Genomic DNA, 22,713 nt, shown 5'->3' with positions numbered 1-22,713 from the left:
CCAAGGGAGCTTTAAGAATCACTTCAGCCTGAGCCCCAGCCCAGAGATTTTGGGTTAACTGCGCTGGGGTGCTGTGTAGACACTGGGGTTTGAAAGCGCATCCAGGGCCAAGTAGTGCCGGTGTCAGGAGGGGTAGGGATGTTTGCAGTCAGGGTGAGAGGGAGTTAAGTAACCCCTGACTGTCACATTCTGAACTTACTTCCGATGACAGAGCTGCTTCATTTAAGGTCTCCTGACCCAGGCCTGAACACTGGTGACATGGATTGCTCTTAGTACAAGGTGAAGTGAGCACTCAGGCAGAGGAAGGCTTAGTGGTGACCTCACACTCCGGGAAGAAGGCTCTGAACACATTGTCCCTTTGCATGGTCTTTAACATCCTGCGGTTCCTCCTAAGTCCTGGCTGTCGTTACAATCTCCTTCCTGACAAGCTTGGTTCAGGTAGAGGAAGAACATGGGGGTGAAGAATAGTCCACTCAGCACCTGTACTGCATTTTTAGATGTGTGTGTGATGATTTGCTTAGACCACGCCACATACACAGTTACAGTTACCTTCTCATTGTGAGCCACAGAGTACCTTAAGGGTCTGCGATCTGACTCTCAAATCCTCAGTATGATCTCCCCCGACCCCAGACAGTTTCTCTGTGTAGTTTTGTGCCCTTCCTGGATCTTGCTCTGTAGACCAGGCTGGCCTCAAACTCACAAAGATCCTCTTGGCTCTGCCTCCCGAGTGCTGGGATTAAAGGTGTGGGCCACCAATGAGTATGATCATTTGTAACAAATGCTTTTGTTCACATATTTGTATTTGTATTCCTTCTTTCTATGGTGTCCAGCTGGAGCACAGGCTTGGCTGTTAGTGTTTAAAGTGCCATCTTCCTGCTTACTCACAGCCAGCTCATAAATGTCCCCAGGTAGCTTTCTTGCTATGTGGGGCTTCCAGCCAGCTTGCCTTTCCTCCAGAGGGACTCTAAATGACCTTTCAAAAGGGCTGCATCTGCCCCAACAGGACCTTTTTCTCCAGGTAAAGAAGGTTTCCATTCTAAACTATGCTTTTTAAAAAAGAAGTTCTGATTTTCTCTGATTTTCTGATATTTAAAGACCTACCCTGAGGTCTGCTTGGGCCAGTAGGTTCTCCTACACCCTTTCTGTCTAAGTATCACACCTTGGAGTTCCCTCCTTGCTACTGTATATAAACAAATTCTAACTTACAAATGGACTAAAGAAATGAATATAAGTGCTCTGGTTGTATAGCTTGGTGGTACAGCATATGTTTACCATGCAGAAAGTCATGAGTTCAATCCTCAGTGCAGAGAATGAGAACAAGGAGAGCAAAGGTGTGTGTGTGTGTGTGTGTGTGTGTGTGTGTGTGTGTGTGTGAGAGAGAGAGAGAGAGAGAGAGAGAGAGAGAGAGAGAGAGAGAGAGAGAGAGAAAGAGAGATTAGGAGATAGCAGCATATATTCATCTGATCTCAGGAATATAAATGCACAAACATTTAAGCAATATAAGTAGAATGGAAGAAACCATAAAGAACAAGATGAAAAACAAATACTGCATGTCAAAATAATACCCTAAAAATGAAATACGTGGAAAATTAATAAACAAAATACTAGAAAATATAGTTCAATATATGTGATAGATGTCAGAGGGGAAAATTTACTTGTATTAGAGCAAAATTACATGCTTTTAATAAAAAATTAATACCCCAAATGGAAAAATAAGCAAGGGACCCAGAGAACTCATAAAAACAATGCACTAGCAGCAGATAGCAAGCGTCTTTGACCTTGCGTACGCAGAGAGCGTTGTTGAAGAACACCATCTTTCACTACGAAATTAACAGAGATATGAAGACACCAGTGGACTGCGCTGACGAGACACTTCCTCTTCTTTCTCAGACCTCTTCACCCAAGATGGATGAGTAACAAACTGAAAAGCTGATTCCGTGAGCTAAGGTCCTACAATTCAGTGACCACCAGGGGATCAGGGATCCAGTGTAAGCAAGCTGGAACTAAGGCTCACCAGGGCAGAGATAAGAGCAGAGATATGCCGAAACTTGCTACACAGAAGAGGGTATAGATTGGTTCTGCTCATCTTTCTTAAAGCAAGGGTAGACATGACAAGTGATATCCCTTTAGCCTCACATAAGGAGGGCCATTCCTGCAATTGGAGCCATCTAATCCTGGAGTGGACCAGCTCAGGAGCTCGGCTGCACCATTCAACAGAAGTGGAAATACTTTTAGGTAGGCACATCATAGGAGAAACTTCTTATTGAATCTTTTGACAATTTTCTTCTAGACAGCCATCTTTTAATAACTGCATAACTTTTATAAAGAAGGTTTCTTTTTTTTAAAGAAATTAATTTGAATGATCCTAGACAGTGAAGGTCACAAAAACCCATAGGAAGTCTATCCGGTTCAATCAGTCCAAGTACCAACTACTGTCAGTAGCACTGAAGGAAAACATTTAGAAGTCAGGAGAGTGCTGGCCCAGAAGCCACAATCCTTTTGCCATGTCTGTTGGTATCCAAACCCAAACCACAGCACTTCCCTATTTACTGATAATAAGGGGTTGTCAAAGAAGTGGCCAGTTCAGTTCAGACCTCCACAACAGGCATGCTCAGAACCCAGCCACGGAACAGTATCATACAGTCTGCTGCAACAGGGACATGGATCTGTTTCACAAGTCTTAGCACTAGGAGTGAACTTGAGTCTTCAGAACCATTTTGGTTGGTTCTCATTGAATGACACCTTTTTCCATCAGCATGCAGCTAGAGGCCAATGTTGCTCTTGGACATAGAATTTAATGGGGATGAAAGCAAAGCAAAAGTTATGTCTTAGAGAGCTGAAAACAAACAAACAAACAAACAAACAAACAAACAAACAACAACAACCCAAGCAGTTTGAGGATAAAGAAGAAAGGAAAATGTTCATTTCTTCAGAGGATGGGCAAAAAGCTGTGTGGTTCACAAGGGCCTTGCAATTCTCCAGTTACAGTCACATCAGCTGCTGGAGCAGTTGATGCAGATCTGAGGTTTAACCATCAATGTGGAACTATGACCCTCAAGGCAGAAATGGCACCCCACAGTGACACTGGCCCCACGCGGCTTCTTTTGGGAGACTTATTTCTAATAATAGAGGTGAGTTTTTTGAAGGCAAGGATCTCTCCTGACGGTCTCACCACTGAAAATCCCACATTACAGAGCTCCTGAAGGTCAGGTGTTTATACTGTACAAGAAAGTCAAGGGCATTCTGGTCTGAGGCATGCACACCAAACTGTAGTCAGTCAGTTACTTGGTGGTATGTTTGTCCTCTGTAATTATGATAGCTTACCACTGGACTTCTGGGGCAGCACAGTGCTGAAGACAGGCTGTGGGGAAGGAGTCACAGTGTGTTAGGTGCTTTCTTGCTTTGTCACTTACTAGCTGTACAACTCCTAGGTAAAGGAAGTGACACTCTAAGACTGTCTCTAATGTGGGAGGGAGGCAAGCATTATTCTACACCCTGCATGGTGCTGTTCCAAAGGTTATATGAGGTAATGACTACCACAGCTATGAGAGCAAGCCTCAGTATTAGCATTGAATTAAGTGTTCAGACAGACTGAAACTGTGGCCAGTAAACATTGTCTATGCGGCTTAGTAGAGACTCTGAATGAGGGCAGAGGACAAAGCCAGATTACCTCAAAATGTCGCCTGGCCCCAGAATTCTTAGCAGATGCTGATTCCCTCCTTCGGATCCATGTGTGAGAATGTCTACTCTGATGAGAGATGTCTCCTTCTTTTCTGATTTTTGTATTACACCCCTCTAAATGGGACTGAACTAGACACACAGAGAGACCCTGGAACCTGACCTAACATCTGCCTGATTCCCCTGGAAAAGCGAACCTCTCACTTTCAGATATTAGTTGGCCTCTCTGGCCCAGATGTTGCTTCTCTTTGTTGAATGATCTTGGAGATGTTTATGTCCAGGCAGACTGATTCCCTAGAGGTGAACATTTCTTCATCTATGGTCACGAGAGGCCATGGGAAGATGCTTTCTGTCGATGGTGGGACTGCCTTAGAGGTAGATAATCCTCTCCTCTGACATGTTCAGAACGGGACCACTGTCCTGGGTTGTGAATGGGACCATTTTCCATAAAGCTGAGATGAAGCCCACAGAAGACCCACAGCTGGGGATTTTCTGAGAGAAGCCAGCCAGCTATTGCCATCATTCACTCCCGGAGCTCAGCCTCTGTGTGTGGCCCTTCAGTGGTTTGAAGCAGTGACTTGGCAGTCACCATTGAAACCACAGGCTCGAGGAGTGGAGAGGACAGGGAACTAAGGAGAATGATAGCACTGTCAGTGTGGCTGGGCGGTGGTGGCGCACGCCTTTAATCCCAGCACTCAGGAGGCAGAGGCAGGCGGATCTCTGTGAGTTCGAAGCCAGCCTGGTCTACAGAGAGAGTTCCAGGACAGTCAGGGCTGTTACACAGAGAAACCTTGTCTTGAAAAACAACAACAACAACGAAACCAAAACACACACACACACACACACAAAAAAAAAAAAAAAAAAAAATTAGAGTGTGTGTGGGATGCCACCCTCCTCACCAACAGTTCTCTCCTGAGGATGCCCATCTTGTTCTCCACCAGGCCAGACCAGGTGACTCTGAAGTGAAAATTATCTCTTTTAAACTGAATCCCTTGTATCTCTGCCATTTTGAAGTATTTTGGGTCACGTTTGCTGAATTTTGCTTGGCAGCTGGATGACTACCTAATGAAGTCCTAAGCTTACTTTCTTCTCTGAAACAATTCTCCCCATTTCTGTCAACTACTCTGTGGTTAGTATGTCCTCCAGATGCAGAATACTCTTCCCTTGAACACACCAGTTTCTAAAAGGCCTACAATGTAGGGCAAAGAATACTATCCTTCGGTCTGCTTTGTAGGATGATACAATCATTCTACAATGATATCTATAATCTTTTATATAAAGAATGAAGACATGTATGGGTCTTGGAACAGATTCACCACTGAGACGGCAGACTGTGAACTTGGATGCTGAGAATGATATCTAACCAGCAGCTCCCTGAGTGCTTCCTACATAATGGCTGACACACCTTGATTTTCCGTTCACATAGTGACATCATACCAGAGACTTCAAATCTTCCCAGCTTTGATGGCAATTCTGAGAAAATGAGCATTATGCCCATGTTCTCAACAAAAACATTTTCTGGCATCCTCCTAATGTAGACCTAACTGCTGGTTTGAGCATGGCTTGCTTGTGTTATAGCCTCTTCTGGCTGCTCCAGATAGGAATATCCCTTGCCCCAAGAACTTTCCATTCTCTTCTGAGTTAACACAGCTTTCGGCTGTAGCAAGGAATTAGCAGATACAGAACAGAGCCTGGCCCCGGAGGCTTATAAAAGAAAGAAAAGAGACACTGAAGACTGAAATCACTTCCTAGCATTTCCTTTCATCCTTTCTGAGCAGTTTGCTTTGCTGACGCCACCCGTGCTTCCTTGGAGACCCCCAGCGGGACTCACTGAGGCCTCTTGCTCTTCGGCAGTGACTGAGCACTGGATGTGGTACCAAAAAATCCACTTAGCAGTTGTCTGACAGACCCCACCCAGCAACATACAGGCCAAGACGGCATAGCACAGGGTCAGCGCCACCAGGGGCTAAGATAACAGAGGTGATAATTTATTAGCACTTTGTAGGAGAGGAATGGACTAAAATGCTACTACTCTAAGGTTCAAAATGCAGCAGTGAGCTAGTGACAGGGTCAGATTTGGAATCTGTTTTTTCTTTTTTTTTTAAACTTCGGATTCTAAACTATCTAAACCACATATATAAAACAATACATAACTATCTTACAGATGTGTATCTGGATTTATATTTATAGACCTGAGTGCTTGTGCTTTACACTTGGAGAAGGCTTTATTTCACTCGTGTCCTCTAATTTGATTCTCTCTGTTTTCTGACAGATAAAGAAACTGAGGTTTAATCCCACAGATAACATCAGCATCTACATCAGATGCAAACCTTCTGGCCTGGTTTAATCTCAGCAGTTTACCAAGTCCTTCCTCAGGATCCCTGTGGGATGGAATTCACTTTGTCCTGTCCTTGCCTCATAGTTTTAACAAGACTGCAACACAGTACTTTATGAGTCTGCTGGCAAGGTGAAGTACAGGGTGGCAAAGTCTATCATAACCAGTTGCTTCAGGTAACCTAAGAACAGGTGTATGTGGGACAAGGCTGTGGAGGTAGGGGCACAGTGCTGGGACAAAGAGGGTATAGGACTATGTCCTTGGTTGCTAGGGAAACAGGCTCATTCAAAGATGCTGTCTTCTTCGCATCATCCCCTCTGGCCACATAGTTTGACTTTTATGCTGTTCTCAGTATGCCTCTTTATAAAACCATAATCCTTAAACACACAAGTAAGTGTGAAAAAGATCATTCTTAAAACAAACGGTGATTTCTCCTCTTCTACAATGGCCTAGAGTTTTGAGCTCAGGATATGGAAGACAATGGGTACTTATTCAGGATTGTGATGTGCTGGGGACCTGACATGGAATATCTCATTTGCTATGCTCCACTTGAGAGGAAACTGAGGCTCACAGAGGTTATATAACATAACTTGTCTCATATAGCATAAGGACTGACATCTTGGCCTACTGGATATAAAGCATTACACTACGTGTATAGCGTCTTCTTGACAGTGGCCAGGCTCAGCTCCCAAGCTCTTTGGTTTCAGGGACTCTACGCTGTCACAATCAATCACTGCTGATTTGCCAGAAATAGCTTTGCAGGTCATTACTGAACACTAGCAGGAGCCTTACCTGCACTCATGGTCCTGAGAAAATCAGAAGCAGGATGGGAAGTCAGCAAATACAGAGCAACACTGTGTTCTATGTTCAGAACTTGAGACTGAGACTAGCAGACTCAGGATTTACCTAGGTCAGACAATCGTTTTGTGGCAAATCTCAGACCAGCCCTGGGTGTCGTGCTGAGAATGAAGGATGAGAATTTAGCCTGCCAGTCATGAAACACATGGTTATAGATAGAATGATAAAACTCTCAAGAGTCCTGCTGATACAGGCAGGATTCGAAGAAAGAAAAGTAAAAGCTATATACACGCAGTGGACAAAAAGAACTAGTATGTGAAAACCCAGATCTGGGGTGGGCTAAAAGGACTCAGTAAACGACTTCCCAGACTGTTTTGTTCCCACTGCACATACAGTTGGAAGCCAAATGCAAGCCACCAAGGTTGCAGTGAAGCACTGAACGATTATAGCACACATATTTGTGGGCAGCTGTGGGAGTGCAAGCCACCTGCTCCAAGTTTACAGCTTTGTTAAACTTGGTAAACATTAAAAATGCAATGGGAACGCCCCTGATCTGCACAGCATCCCATGCCCGTTCTAAGGGGCCTTGCTCGGGGACCCGGGGTGATTTTGCCCTTGACCAGGCCCTTTTCAGTGTGGTTCAGCATTGCCCAGGTTGGTGTATTAGTGTTGCCAAACACTCTCCAGGACAGACTGAGGGAGGTGGTTTGAAGGGTCACAGGGATCTGGAAAACAATTTCCCTCTTATTGTCCAGACAGATAAAACATATCCAGCAATGCTGTGTCAAAGCTATATAGTTAAGGGCCAAAATGACTCCATCTCTGAACTTTGGGGCTTTCTCCTAGTGCTTCTTCTTCTTAAGTCCCACAGGTTTGCAGTTAATGATAAAGGAGGAGCCATAACATTCTAGAATGTTACAGCTGAAAGAGACAAAGATTTCAACTATAAGGCTTTTGATGGTCACACGACAAAGGCACTATTGGCATTTAGTGGGCAGGCAGGGGCCAAGGATGCTAAATAGCTTGTCATGTGATCATATGGCATCATGAAGAACTGACTTGCTCAAATACCAAGAGTACCCTTGTTGAGAAATATTTTGTCTCCTGTTTGACTTTGCAGTTGAATGTAAAGTAAACATGGAGATAGACAGGGACCAGAGCAGAGATTTCCCCCAAATGGATCTGAAATCCACCTATTCCAGACCACTTACCCTCCTCTATCTCCTTCAGCCCCAGTGAATGATTAGCAACCTGTTGCCTTCAGTGAAAAGGGTGACTCCAGCTCCCTTTTCACTCAGCTCCTGCTTACATGGTCCTAAGCCGTTTCTAGCTTGGCACTTACTTGGACTTTAGGCCTTCCTGCCCGTAGGGCTGCAGCAGATACTGGTGCACGAGCTTGTCCCTGAGAGTCCCAGCCAGTTTGATTTTCTTTCTTGATCGATGTAGGTTGATGATGAAAAGTGTAATAGAGCCGCGGACATAGTTGTGGCTGAGTTCAAGAGAGAGGGAGGGAGGGAGAGAGGAGAGGGGAAGATGAGCAAGGTGGTCAGTTAGCTGCTCCTAAAATAGGCTGTATGAAACAGGATCACCCCAGATTATTTTATGGATAGTTCCAATAGACCTTCAAGATGGGAATGCCCGGTTGTTGCTGTTTCCTGAAAAGAAGGTGCTCACCCTTCACCCCATTGTGTTTGTTTAAATTTACTGGAATTATTTTAAAAACACATATGTATATATACATTATGAAAGTAAAATATGATGACTCCCCAAAAAGAAAAAAAATCCAGAAAAACATAAAGAAACAAAGAATAAAAGAAAATGCCCATAGTTATGTAACTTGAAATCATACAACACTTTGGCAACATTCAGTATTTTTACTTCTTAGTTTGAGAACTATCTCCTAAGTACTTTGACACATGTGACTATACCACTCAGTTTTTATATAATTAGGATCACACTGTCTACATAGCCCTTTTCAGCTAGCACATATATTACACATGGTCTTGTGTTATTACAGTTTCTTTTACTTATATAGGAACGTTAAATTTCTAATCATAGAAATGCAACATAATTTACTCAGCCAGTCCACCACTTTTGTGGATTCCTGTTGTTTTCATTTTTTGCTATTATAAATTACGCCACCAAAGCCTTAATTTTATACAACCTTTTTATGTATAATGATTATTTCTGGTGGTAAAAGTCCTAGGAGTTGAATCACTAAGTCAAGGCAAGTGTGCATTGACAACTCCTCATCAGATTTTCTGTGGTGCCCTCCCTGTGAGAAAGAAGAGTTTATTCCCTTGTGCTCTTGTACTCCAAAGTAATTACATGTCTGTTTTGTCCAGTGTGATGTGATTGGACATGTTAAGACCTGTAGACGCCATGTTAAGACATGGAGACACCATAGGAACTGTTCATGTGATGACATGTTTTTGTCCCCTATGCTAGGAGAAGAATGACAGTATCTTCTTGTTTAGTTTTTATGTTTTGAACATAATCTCTTGCTATGTAGCCCAGGCTATCATTGAATTGTGATCATCTTGCTTCAGCCTCCCAAGTGCTGGGATTACACACCTACATCCACACCACCACCACCACCATTCCCTGTTTGAAAATGTTGGTCAAAAAGGCCATTGACCTGGATGATGAAATGAAGACCCAAAGCAGAGCTACAGCTGAGCCATGGTGGATAAGAACAAGAGGCCAGCCTGGTCTACAGAGTGAGATCCAGGACAGGCACCAAAGCTACACAGAGAAACCCTGTCTCGAAAAAAAAACATTTTTTTTCTTCCTGGAAGCCATTTAGATTTGGGTGTTCTTAAAAAAGATTGGTTTTGGTTCTGGGTCTCAAACTCAGATAACAACCATTGATAGCAAATGGCCTTACTCACCCAGGCATCTGGTCTTGGGTGCTGCTCTATTCTTTTCAAAACATGGCATAACACCACTTACTCTGATAAATGCACATATTTTGATAATACTGATGTTATTTAGACAGTTTGTAAAGATTTGCTTCTACAAGATCTATATTAAGAGCACCCATTTCATCATACCCTCAAGAATACTGGATATAACTCTTAAAATATCTTTGCCAACCTGCGAGAAGAAAATGGGAGTGTGATGTTGTATTTTTGTTCATATTGAAGCACAATATTCTTTCATTTGCCCAGTGGCCACTTCCATTTTTCTGTTGTAAGATGTCTAGAACTAGCTACCATTTTAGAATCCTTTTAGACAGAGCAGCATATGCAGAACCCAGGGAGAACACACATTGACATGCAAGGCGAGCCTGTCAGTGTGTACCAGCAAAGCTCTTATGGTTTTCCTTTCAGTAGGAAAAAAGACCTTGTTTCTAAGGGTCTCTTGGGGCCCCATCTGGAAGGGTTAATGAGAGGAAACAGAAAAAATGACTCAGCTCAGCCTTCAAAAGAGGAGCTCAGAGAAACTCTAAGATAATTTTGCCCAGAGGAAAACATTGCTTGCAGACATGAAACCCCTCAATCCCTGGGTCACTTGTCTTTGCTCCTAAAGAGGCCAATTGAGAGTTGAGCAGCCAAGGGCAGGTCAGTAGGATAATGTGGGGGCTTTAAAGCACAGATTTTGGGGTTCTATTCATTTAGACTCGAGGCCTGGGAATCTGTATTAAAAGCTTGCCAAGCTTTTTGGCTGATGAGCTGGGTTTGGGAACTTAGAACAAAACACTAAGGTTATCAGAAGGACTCCCAGAACAGTCAGTCCCCTGGCTGTGTATCAGATATTTTTTCCCCTTATATCTATAAGAAGGTACACTGTTGTGTTCAAGACTTTTCGGTCTGATAAGGTCTGCAATTATGTTCTGATAAATCATTAAATGGCTCCCCTATGCAATCCATCTTTCTCCATTCCATTCTAATCCCCTGCACCATGTAAATGAACTTCTGCAGTCAAATGATTCAGAAGAGAACGTCAATTGATTTGAGCAGACTTGTGTGAATAGAGCTCTGAAGAAGGATGCTGGCAGCTCGTGTGGCCAGTGACCACCACTGAAGAAGAATATCAGCTCGTTTCTACAGGTGGGATTTCAGCTTAGCTTAGCTGGGTACAAAACGGATGAAGACATCATTAACTACAGGTACTTTGGGCTTCAGAGTGTGAGCAAAATAGGCATGGGTAGGTAGTGATTTAGCCAGACCACAGTAAACCTTTTTGCAAGATACTATAAACAATAGTTTTAAAGGCCAGCCGTGGAGGAGGAGAAAAGCACGTGCTCACATTTATGAGTTTCTCCTTGGCAGGCTGGGGTAGAATGTGCCCTTGGAGACTACAGGACAAAGGGTGGGATGTGAGGAATTGGTGGCTTGGAGGGAGACCTGAAATCACAGCATTGCTGTAGGGAAAGCTGTCTTTCCAAGCTGCTTGGCAAGGGTTTGATTTCTATGTACATAGTTCTCCTGGGAGAGATAAACCAGCCCAGCCCAGGGACCCGATTGAACAGGTTCTCATAGAACTCATGAACCTTCCTTAGGTAGGAACTGGTAATGAAGACTGCCCTAACAATACATCACCCTATTTAGTCAATGGGCAAGGGCATGAAGCAGAGGTCTTCTGACTTCAAAGACACATTCTTGGGTAGGGACTCCCACATCAACCTAGAATACTATGGTGAGAAATCAGACTCCTGCATATTCTCTGTTCACAAGAAACCCATCCTGAAGGAGTATGAATTCTGTTAGAAAAAGGTGTCTGGAGACTTGATCAGCTTGCCATTTTCAAATGTCTGATGGCTTTTGGTTATCTAAGTGGATGACCCTTTCTGGAAAGAAGCTGTTTCGGTAGAATATCTATCCTGCTCTGTGTCTCACTTGTGGTGAGACATTTTCACCAGCAGCCAACCCATGTATCTGGAGTTCATCTTTTCTGGCTGTTCTTTTCCTGCCTGACATCTTCTCTTTGTTGCCATGGGAGGAGGAGGAAGTGAGTCAGAGGAGGGATGTTGGAATGGGAAGATCCTGGATATAAGAGGTGGAAGATGTCAGATGGGAGGTGTGTCTTGAGTTCCAGATAGAAAACAGTCATGTTCTAGAAACATCTCCAGTGAAGCAGGGCGTCTGGGAAAAGGAAGGGAGGATGATGCCCTTTAGTCATTGATCATTCCCAGCGAAAGTTAATGTGCTTGAAAATTCAGTCAGTCCACTGTCTCCAAATCTAATTCAAAGGTTTGGGGTTTGGTAAAAGTCAGGCCCTGTTTTGCCAAACATTTTTCCCCTTAATTTCAAAGCCCCTGTGTATTTTAAGGGAAATTTAATCCACATGTTTCTGATTCATTTACACTTAACTCATCAAAATATTGTTTTGTAAGAGTCATTTGATGTCCAAGAAGCCTCAGGAACCTTTTTTATGAGCCTTTAAAAAAAAAACTTCTTCTGAAAAACAGGAAGTCATGTTTTGCCAATAATAAACGAATCTGAACCCCAAAAGGCTCAATTTTGCTTCAACATCCACCAGGTTCCAGTTGGTTCAGAGTGTGGCTGAGGACCTCAGCTCTACCCCAGAAACACACATAGTCTCAGCAGAATGGCCATAGAACAGTGTGGCGGTCAACACTTGATGTGGGCAGGCCTGCCAGTGCTCTCTAACTGGTTAACTCCAGGAGAGGACAGAGGCAGTGGCCAGTGTCGGTGTGAGTCCCCAAGCTCCCCGAAATCAGTTTGAGGACATCAGGCCCTGCTAGGTCAGAAATAATCCACAATGTGTGAGAGCCATGGAGGTGTGTGAGTAGGTGACAGATGACTATGAGGAGATATAAAAGGGACATGAGGCTGAATGATCTCTAAGCGCCCTCTTCAAACGAAAAGCTCTCCAACACAAGCATACAGGTGACACCACAGAGCCTTTAGAACTAAGATTATGTAAGTGCAAGCACCAGTTAACTTATATTCCTCACCCAGCTCCTGTTTTGATCCAAGGTATTTATTTCAGACTCATCAAGGTTGAGTAGTACGAAGCCAAAATGTCCATTATGAGATGATTCTGTAATTTTGTCTTCTTTGGCCACAAATATTACTGAGTCAGCCAGTAGTTCTGCTCCTAACTGATGAGGATGCGAGACACAGACAGGACACATGGCTTCGCAGAGAGGGGAGAGGATGTTTCTCTTATCTTTGTGCCTTGCTATCTGGACACCTGACAGTTTTTTGCAAGGAGGAAACCTGCAACCCCAGCTGGCCCAGAGTGTCCATTCTTTGGGCTTGGAGGAATGAAAAAGACCTTAACTTGGTTCTTATCATCATTATTGTAACATGGTTTATGAAAGTCTTCTTTCCTTTAATGAAGAGCAGGAGAGGTTATTTTGGTAGAAGCCTGGTGGAATCCCTTCCTTTTAAGTGGTTCTGATTGACTTCTCATAGAAAGTTGGGGGCAGTTGAGGTGGAGAGGGGTTCAAATCCAGATTATTTTCACTAACTTGTTGGAGGTCTCATGATAGTGAAAGGTAGAATTCTGAACCACTTTATTATGCTCCCTCCTCTGGCTGATGTGATATACAGGGCGAGAACTATAACTATAAACCACCAGGAACACATGGTTCTCGGTTTCTGTCTTCTCCCATTCATTCATTTATTCACCAAATAATTACAAGACCTTCTTCATGTCCATCACTGTACTAGATACGAAGAATATAAATATGATCATTGGCCTCAAGCTCATGGTACCCTCAGGATATAAGTGAGACCTTCTCATGAGAATATCCAAGAATACCAGTGTGAGCCCTGGGATGGGCCTCCATGTCCTCAGTAAGGACATACAAATCCTTCTCAGCCCACATAGGTATTATTGTTTTATTCCTGGATACAGACTACTATTACAAAAGACTGGTGTGTTTTCCAATAGGGACAGAAGGTGCCAAGAGCAATTTTTCTCTCTTGAGGCTGGGGGTCCCCCTTTTGGGTGGTTGTCTCCGGGCCTGTCATAGACAAGGAAGACAATGTTGCCTTGTGTGAGGATCAGATAATTCCAGGCAAGGCCATAAAGCAGTCAGTCACCGTCAGGTATGGGACTGAGCTTCCTGCTGGGCAAAAGGGATGTTGAAAGCTTCTGGCCTGCACCCAAGACAGCCTCCTCTCCCCTACAATAGGCACTTGTATCTACAGGCAAGACAACTGGCCCCTGGCGCCCACCTCTGCTCAGAGTGAGTCTTTGAAAGCATTTTATCATGAGGAACTAAAAGGCTTGGCTTCTGTCTCGTCAAGGACAGAGAAGGAGCATATGGTGTAATCTGACCAGGGCAGCTCTCTGTGCTTCCCTCCCCTTGATCAGCCCTGAGAGGCCCCGGACGGAAGGTCTGACAGGCAGGAGGCAGGAGGCAGGAGGCAGGAGGCAGGAGGCAGGAGGCAGGAGGCAGGAGGCAGGAGGCAGGAGGCAGGCTCTCCTCCCAGGTTTGCTCTAGAGTAAGAGAAGGGATTCTCCTTTCCAGGGTAACCTCCTCTGCCTTAAACAGGAAGTGATGGAAGACATACTTGACCAGATAGTCTTTGCTTTTGATCCAGTTTAAAAATTTTCCCTTATGTTCCTCAGGTTTTAAATTTAAACAAAACAAAACAAAACAAAACCCTGCCAAACTTTGCTGATAATTAACTTACCTGTTTTAAAGAGAACTCGGATGATACCCAGTGCCCAAAAGAGAAGGCTCAGCTCATAGCACCACTGGGTTATTATGCTTGCAACGCCCCTTCCCTCAGAAGGAAGTCTCCATTTCACAGCCCTTTAACACTTAAAGTAGCTGAGATTTCTGAACTATGGGAAAGGTCCTGGAAGTTAGCATGTTTCCCATTGGGTACTCGTTTAGTTCCGGAGACCTAGTGGGAACTAGTCTAGGCAGGTGCTCTTATATGGTAGACACAGCCATGTATTTTCTTAAGCTCTGTGGTGGGTCAGAGGATCACACTCAGCCTCTTGTCTTGGCTCAGGCTTAGACACATACCAAATGTTTGTGGGCATTGTATCAACTGGCACAGATAGAGTGCCCAATAAAAATCTGTTGCATGAGTAAGAGAATGAACAAACAGATGCATTTCATAAACCCTTCCAGAGTAAATCCCGTATGAGAAGAAAGGCTTATTTGACAAAAAAGCTATCAAGCACCCGTTGCAACCTGCAGAGAGAATGGTGACCACAGAGGCAGTTTTCAATTGAGATCCATGAACACAGGTGAACTTTGAACGGCTCCAGGGGCATGGCATTCTAAGAGGGGCTACAGCCCATTGGGTGGCCGTCCTCTTCCCCTGTTGGTTTGGGAAGACTTACTTGTGGTGGTTTGTGCAGTGAGCATAGATCCTTAGTTTGTCTCGGATGACTCTTCCTGGTTGTGGCTTCCGCTGGAGCCCAGCTACATGTACTGCCAGGACTTTGGGGCCAATCAGACGCTTGTAAAGGAGAGAGAGCCAGTAGTCCTGTGGAGAATGGAGAGGTGGAGAGTCAGGGAGACAACTCATAGCTAGGTATGCTGAGTAAACAGGACAAAACACAGGGCAGAAACTACTTCCTGCCAGGAGGACAGTATGGTTACCCTCATGGGGAGCTGGCTACCCTGATAATGAAGACAGCACTTGCCAGCACAACCCTTTCACTCACTAAGTGGGCGTGGACTCAGAGCTGTGTATGAATAATGAATCAAGTTTCTCACAAATGAAGCAAGCAGTTGGGGTGGGGGACTCACATCTCCACCTCTACTTCCTCTGGCTGCACTCTCATGCTGGCTTGTGGTTTCTGTGAAACTACAGAATGAACGGGAAACGTGTAATCCTTAGGATTGTCATCAATATGAGAACATAAAATATCATTCTCCAAATATGGTCACTGAGGACGAAGAGGGAGGGAGATGAAGATTCTTTAGCAGGAGCCCAGGCTGAGGTCTCCATTCCAGAGCCAGAAAGACAAACAATAAAGTTTGCACACAACTCTAATTCCTGGTCATTTTCAATATTCTACAATCAAAAGAATGCTCGTAAACTGAAAAGAATGTATAACCAATTAATAAATACCCATTCTGTAGCCAACCCATGTGTCCGAGGGTACAGAAGTCTGCCTACCACCATCTTAATTTTGATTGTATTTGCTGTTTTACAACAATACAACCAAATACAAGTTGTATTTGTACTTGATACAATATAAAACTGACATTTGTGTTGTACAAACTCTTAACATGGACTGTTGCTTTATGAACTCAGTGTTTATAACTCACCCATGTAAAGCCCCACTATAAGTCCTGGAATTTGGGGTATACTCTCTAGTGTTAAAGACATCAAGTGTGTCTTCACTGTGTTCATCTTTCCAGACAGAAGTCTCGTGTGTGTGTGTGTGTGTGTGTGTGTGTGTGTGTGTGTATGTGTTTAAACTGTGTGATTATCTATAACATCAGTGGCCTAAAAATGTCTGGTGAATTTTACAAATCAGAACACACTTCTCAAAGAAACTTTGTCAACAGCATAGTCCCACATCTGCTCTGACATCAGGCTTTAAGCCCTGTCCCACTGTTTAACTGAATTATTTTATATTTTTGGTTGTGAGCCTAGCCTTTAACGGCTGAGCTATCCCTCCAGCCCTAACTGAATTATTTTAAATGGCCTTAGGATGGCTATTAAATAAAGTCTCCTAGTACTTAAAATGCAAATATTTGACAACTTTTAATTAGATGGGATAGAAGACGTCATTGCTTTAATTTGCTCTTACTTGATTGTAATTTTTATGTGTTTTATTCATGTCTATTATGTTCCAATAGGATTTCCATTGTTTCCTATCTGACTTAGAATATGTTTAAAAATAATAAAAGTTTAATAAACTTTACGTTGGCTACTAATAGCTTGGTATGATATACTCTCTCTTGTTGGAGATGTTTTATAGATATGAGATGGGCTCAGAAAGCTCAAAGGTACATGTGAGGTCACAAAACTGGCAGCCCACAAAAGAAAATAGGGGTATGTTTCCCTCCAACATACTTTACTCACTCTGAGACATGCGAAGTCACACTGTATAAGGAAGCTTACAAGCAAACATTCTGTGGACATAGAATCTGGAAGTGAGCCTTCCTGTTAGTGTGGAGAGTGACTACAATTTAACTTATGACTCTTACATTCTCGGAGCATTTAGAATAAAAGGAAGGCCAGAGCACAACACACCCGTTTCTCTGATTCCAACCCAATTTGTTCCTTTTTAAAGATTACTTCATTCCAATGTCTTATCACAAACACTTGGCTTTTTATTTAGAAAATCTGAAAAAGCTAAATAGGTTTGCTCTCAATTTTGCATTTAGGCATGGCTACGGTCTTTGTGTCATGGCAATTTCCAACTAAGGTTAGGCATATCTGTAGCAAAACAGTTAACATTTAGGAACAGTATTAAGTTTAATCTCAAAATTTATGTAAAGGCAAACATACTTCAGAAAGACCAGCCTAAGTACTCTTTATCATTATTAAATGATAAATTAAGTTTAAACTCACACCAAGACTTACTGATGTGAAGCAGTCTTTTGTGTTGTGGGGGAGCTAAAGGTCACACCATCTCTAAGACTTTGAAGACACTGGCTGAGGCTCGGAGGAGTTTATGATGGATGATAAAAGATGATGAAGCTCATTTTCTTATGGTGGCATCCACATAAAAATGTACATCTCAACCAGTTAGAAATGCACAGCTCAGCAGTTAAATACATTCATAATGTTATGTAATCAATGCCACTATCTGTCTCCACACTGCTTTCCCTGCCATAAAACCGAAACCTGGACCCATCAAACTTTACCTTTCCCCTCAGCCTCCTGTGATCACTATTGTGCTGTCTCTGCATCTCATATAAGTATTTTTCTTTGGATGACTGGCTTATTTTATTAGCATAATACTCACAAGGCTCATCCATGTTGTACATATTGGAATTTCTATTTGTTCTAAGGTTTAATAATGTTCCATCCTATGTATATATCATCTTTGATTTAATTTGTGGACTCACATGTGGTCTATCTTGAAAAATGTCCCAGGTATAATGAGAATAATGTGTCTGCTGCCGTTGGGTAGAATTCTATTTGACCTGGTTCATTTATTGTGGTTTTGGGCCTTCTCTTTGGAAGCCCTCTCCATCACTCAGTCTTCTGCTATAACTGCTGACTTGTCTGTTTCTCCTCATACTTCTATGGTATGTTGTCAAGTGTGTGGATGTTTATAATAGTTAAATCTTGATGTATTGAAATTTTTATTTCCTTTGTACCTTGTATGCTTTTTATAATGTAAGGTCAATTTTATCTGTTATTAGTTTTGCCACCTCTACTATGCTTGGTTATATCTTTTTACAGCCTTTCAATCTGTTCGTACCTTTATATCTAAAGTGATTCTCTTATAGACAGCATACAATTAGACTGCATGCTTATTTTATAAAATCCTTTTTGTCAACTTATTTTTTTTAACTGCAGAGTTTAATTTACTTATATACAAAGCAATTATTGATAGGAGTGGATATACTTCTGTCATTTTGCTGTTTGTTTTCTATCTTATAGCTTTTTGCCCCTAATTTCTTGCATTACTAGTTTCCTTTGTGTTTGGCTAGTTTTTTCTTTCATAGCAAAAGGAATTTAAATTCCTTTCTTACTGTCTTTTATAATACCACTGGGATTACATTTAATATCCTAATGAAACACTAATTTGTACTTATACTAGCTTAACTTTAACAACATATAAAAATTCTATTCTTTTACTTATCAGACCTCATCTCAGTAGCAAATGTCACAAAATTACATTTTTTTATATGCCATATGCCTAAGACATACCAATGAGTTTTTTTTAAACACACAAGTATCTTCAATTATGTAACAAAATTTAGGTTAACAATAAAAATTACAATAATGCATATTTTAATTAGTATTAAAATATATGTCTCTTAAATCATATAAAAACAAAAAGCAGAGTTACAAATTGTTGTTACAATAATTTTTATCTCTGCTTAGCATGAATTCATTCCTACAACTTCCATTTCTTGTCTGGTATGCTTTCAGTCCAAGTTGTATGACTCCTTTGAGCATGTCTTATGGGATAGACTTATTGACAAAAATGCCCTCAGCTTTTCATTTACCTGGAAATGTCATAATTTTCTTTCACTTTTGAAAGAAAGTTTTCATGAATATGGGGTTTTTCATTGAGGGGATTCATTTTTCTTTTCATGCTCTGAATACATTATCCTACTAACTTCTGGACCTCAAAGGTTCTGATGAGAAGTCTGCTGATAATCATGCTGAGCAATGTACTATATAACGACTTGTTTCCCTCTATTGCTTTCAATATTCTTATATAGCTTTCAAAAGTTTGATTAGCATATAAGTTCATTTTTTCGACTTAATATATGTTCTTGAAGTTTTGTATTCATGTCTTTCATCAAATTTAGGCAGTTTGTAGCCATTATTTTATTGAATATTTTCTTAGCTGTTGTCCCATTGTTGCAGGCCGCTCCCTCCCAGCTGAGATGACTGCTGGCTATTTAAAGGCCAGGACCTTTTAATTTACATCCTTCATCTTCTTTTTCCATTTTTGGGAGCTACATAGTAAAGACATAAACATTTAAAAGTAACAAGATACAACACATGACCAGGGAAAGGCTGAGTGTGGGGTGGTGGGGGAGGCAGGGGTGATGACAAAAACCACAAGTTTACATATACAATGGTCCTTGGCACAGACACAGCCTAAAACAACCTAAATAACAAACACTAGCAAAATGTAATGAGAAGGAGAAAATGTAATTTCTAGAAGTTGCCACATTGTTGGATTCAAATGCCAAGTTTGAAACAAAAATCACAAGGCGTAAAAGAAGCAGTGAAGTATGATGTATTTAAAAAACAAACTGTCCCTAAGGACAACCTGATGACAGTTCTACTAAAAGTTCTGTCTTAAAGCTCCTAGAAGATGATCTTGAGAAAGTCAAGAACCAGATAGGTGAACAAAATAGAAGTATCAATAAATAGCAAGACTAAAAGGAGAGCAGGAAGAAATTCTGGAGCTAAAAAGCACAATAAGTGAAATGATACATCAGGTGGGGAGGTTCAAAGGCAGATTTGAGTAAGCAAATGAAATCAGGCAGCCTAAAGATCTGATGTTGGAAATAACCAATGGAGAGGAACATAAAGAAAATCAGATTGAAGATTAATAGAAACCAAATACTACTCATTGTGAGAGTTCCAGAAGAAGAAGAAGAGAGAGAAAGGAGCTTGATTCTTTGTTCCTGTGTGTGGGAGGCCTGCTCCCACTTTTACCCCAGGGTACTCTTGAGGAGGGAGAAGTGAGAAATATTTAGATAGAAATATAGATGGGAAAGAGACAGGTAGAAACACAGGATAACTTGGGAGGGCCTGGATCCTTATCCACTGGCCTCTTCTGTCTCTTCTAAAGGGTTTTTTATAGGAATACCAAGGGGTGGAGCAAGAGACCTCCCCCCAGCACAGCCAAGTGCAGACCCTTCCAAACACCTGGTGACCACACACGTGGTCAAGCTCTTGTCTAATGCAGCTCTGCTGGGTAAAGCAAGTTCAGATCTCACTAGGAAACCTTTGTGGGCCTCCACACCTGTGATCAGGAGAAACCAGCCTATCAGGTCATAGTTCACTGATATTCTGATGACAGGACCTTTCTAGTTCATTTTAGCTCTTGTAAGCTGATTTGTAAGCAGCTCCAGTACTTGTGTACAGCTGCCTACTATAGGGCGGAGGGGGGAGAGATGTTAGTCACTACTGAACTGAGAGCTGAAATTTAACAAAATTAGCTGAGCTTTAGCACTCAAGACTTCTGCTTGAATCTGTAAGTGTTCAGAGTGCCAAGATCGTCACCTCAGTCAGATTCTGCTGGTATACTTGCTACTTAGGCAGGGAAACATATTCTTGTTACCCATGATGCCATATTCTCAGATTCCCTGGTAGCCCATTCTTTTGTAGTAGTAAGAAAATTTTCTGATGTGTTCAATCTGTGGTCCACAGGTCACATGCATCCCAGGGTAGCTATGAACATGGTCCGAATCAAAACTGTAGGTTTGTGTAACACACTATGAGACTGTTTTGGGTGAACTCTGTAGATGACAATGTTGTGTCGCAATGTCAAAAGGCTGGACATGCCTATGAGTTTAATTGTACAGGGTACTAACACTCTTGTCAAATTTGTAGTTTGTTCTTATAATTTTTATGACTGGTTTGAAATGGAGAATTTCAAGGACTATATAGAAAATATAACAATATTTTTCTTTATTGAAAATCATTTGATATATGGCACCAACTTGATTTTTAAGAATATAATAGTTATTATAGAATCATACAATGAGTAACTTACTCCTTAGTTCATCTCCATCATATAATAAGTTCATATACATGTCAGAGTTAATGTTAGCTTACAAAAGTGGTATCATGCTGTATGTACTTTTCTTTTTTCACTTAATTTTTTGTCTTAAGATTGTTAAGTGCACTAACAGTATATTCATCGTCAATGTTGCATGTTAGTTCATTGTGTGAACACTGATGATTTTGCTGATGGATATTAAGTTGTGTCTAGAATTTGCTACTATATGCAATGTGGTTCTACCTAACACACAGGTAAAAGGAACTTATGAGAGCATTACTCCAACTATGATGGGAGTATCAGTCTTCTATGTGTGAACGTCAAAGAACAAACTTAGAGATTTCTCTGACTTCTGATACATTAGTCTTGTCAGAGGTAGGCTCCAAAATTGTGGCACTCTAGCGATTCTGATAACCACTGAAGTCTGAGGAGTTCTAGAGTGCCTATCTGATAGTGAGGTCATTGTGCCTTACACAGGTCTATTGATACTCACTTCTACAATGCCATGCCTATTTTCTAAAGTGGCATCCATTGTTGCAACTAATATTCTTTTTAGCAATAGCTGTATACTTACTAGTGCCAGGTATTTTCAGATTCTCTTAAAAAACGTTTGCCAGTCTAGCGGGCACAAAATATGTAGCCCTTTCCAGGTGATATTTAAAAATGGCTCTCACTCATTTATAAAGATACTATATAAGTTCATTTGAAACTTTTAATTTTTTCTCTTAGAAGTAAGTTTTTTTTCCCGTCTCTCTCTTTTTTTTTTTTTTTAATTTTTATTTTGCAATACAATTCAGTTCTACACATCAGCCACGGATTTCCCCTGTTCTCCCCCCTCCGGCCTCCCTCACGTTCCCCCCAGCCCAGCCCCCATTCCTACCTCCTCCAGGGGAAAGCCTCCCCCGTGGATTGAGATCAACCTGGTAGACTCAGTCCAGGCAGGTCCAGTCCCCTCCTCCCAGGCCGAGCCAAGCAACCCTGCATAGGCCCCAGGTTACAAACAGCAAGTTTTTAATCAACCTAGAATTTGTCTGGGGTATGATACTGGGTAAGCATCTATTTCCATTTTTTAATAAGAAAAGTCAATTATGTCAGCATAATTTTTCATTAGGCTCTTCATTCTTTTTGCTTACTGTTGAGATAGGGTCGTCTTATGTAGCCCAATCTGGCCTCAGACTCACGATCTTCTTGCTCTAATCTCCCAAGTGCTGTGATTACAGACATATGACACCAAGTCTGGCTTTAGTCTATCTATTCATTAGTCATTTTTAATGCCCTTTGTGTCCCATATTAAAGTTCCATATATTCCTGGGCCTGTTTCTCTGGGCTCCCTATTCTGCTCCATTTTCTGTCCTGCACTCCTACTATATTGTTTTAATGACCACTGGTCTATATTCTAGCTTGGGACCTGGTAGAGAGAGTCTTCCTATCCTGTTCTTCAGGACTAGCTTTGTTCATAGTGGGACTTTGCTCAGACAGAGACTTTAGGATTAGATACCCAATACCTAAACAAAACCTGCTGAGACTTTGGAATTATAATGAATTTATAGCTCAAAAGAAGAGAATTTCTATTTTAT

General features: G+C 41.8%; 1 protein-coding gene across 1 annotated transcript in view; it reads right to left on the bottom strand.

Annotated features, from left to right (window-relative positions):
* Positions 1–22,713, bottom strand: part of Hpse2 (heparanase 2 (inactive)) — a 681,933-nt gene that overhangs the window by 14,243 nt on the left and 644,977 nt on the right. Inside the window, exons 10-11 of the mRNA XM_059257820.1 lie at positions 15,092–15,237; positions 8,154–8,300 (exon numbers count right to left, since the gene is read on the bottom strand). Of these exons, the coding sequence (XP_059113803.1) occupies positions 8,154–8,300; positions 15,092–15,237 (293 nt within the window). The remainder of the gene's footprint in view (positions 1–8,153; positions 8,301–15,091; positions 15,238–22,713) is intronic.

Source organism: Peromyscus eremicus, chromosome 1, assembly GCF_949786415.1.
Source record: "Peromyscus eremicus chromosome 1, PerEre_H2_v1, whole genome shotgun sequence".
NCBI classification, from domain to species: Eukaryota; Metazoa; Chordata; class Mammalia; order Rodentia; family Cricetidae; genus Peromyscus; species Peromyscus eremicus.
Note: the sequence above shows the minus strand (reverse complement) of the source record. Positions and strands in the feature narration are given on the sequence as shown.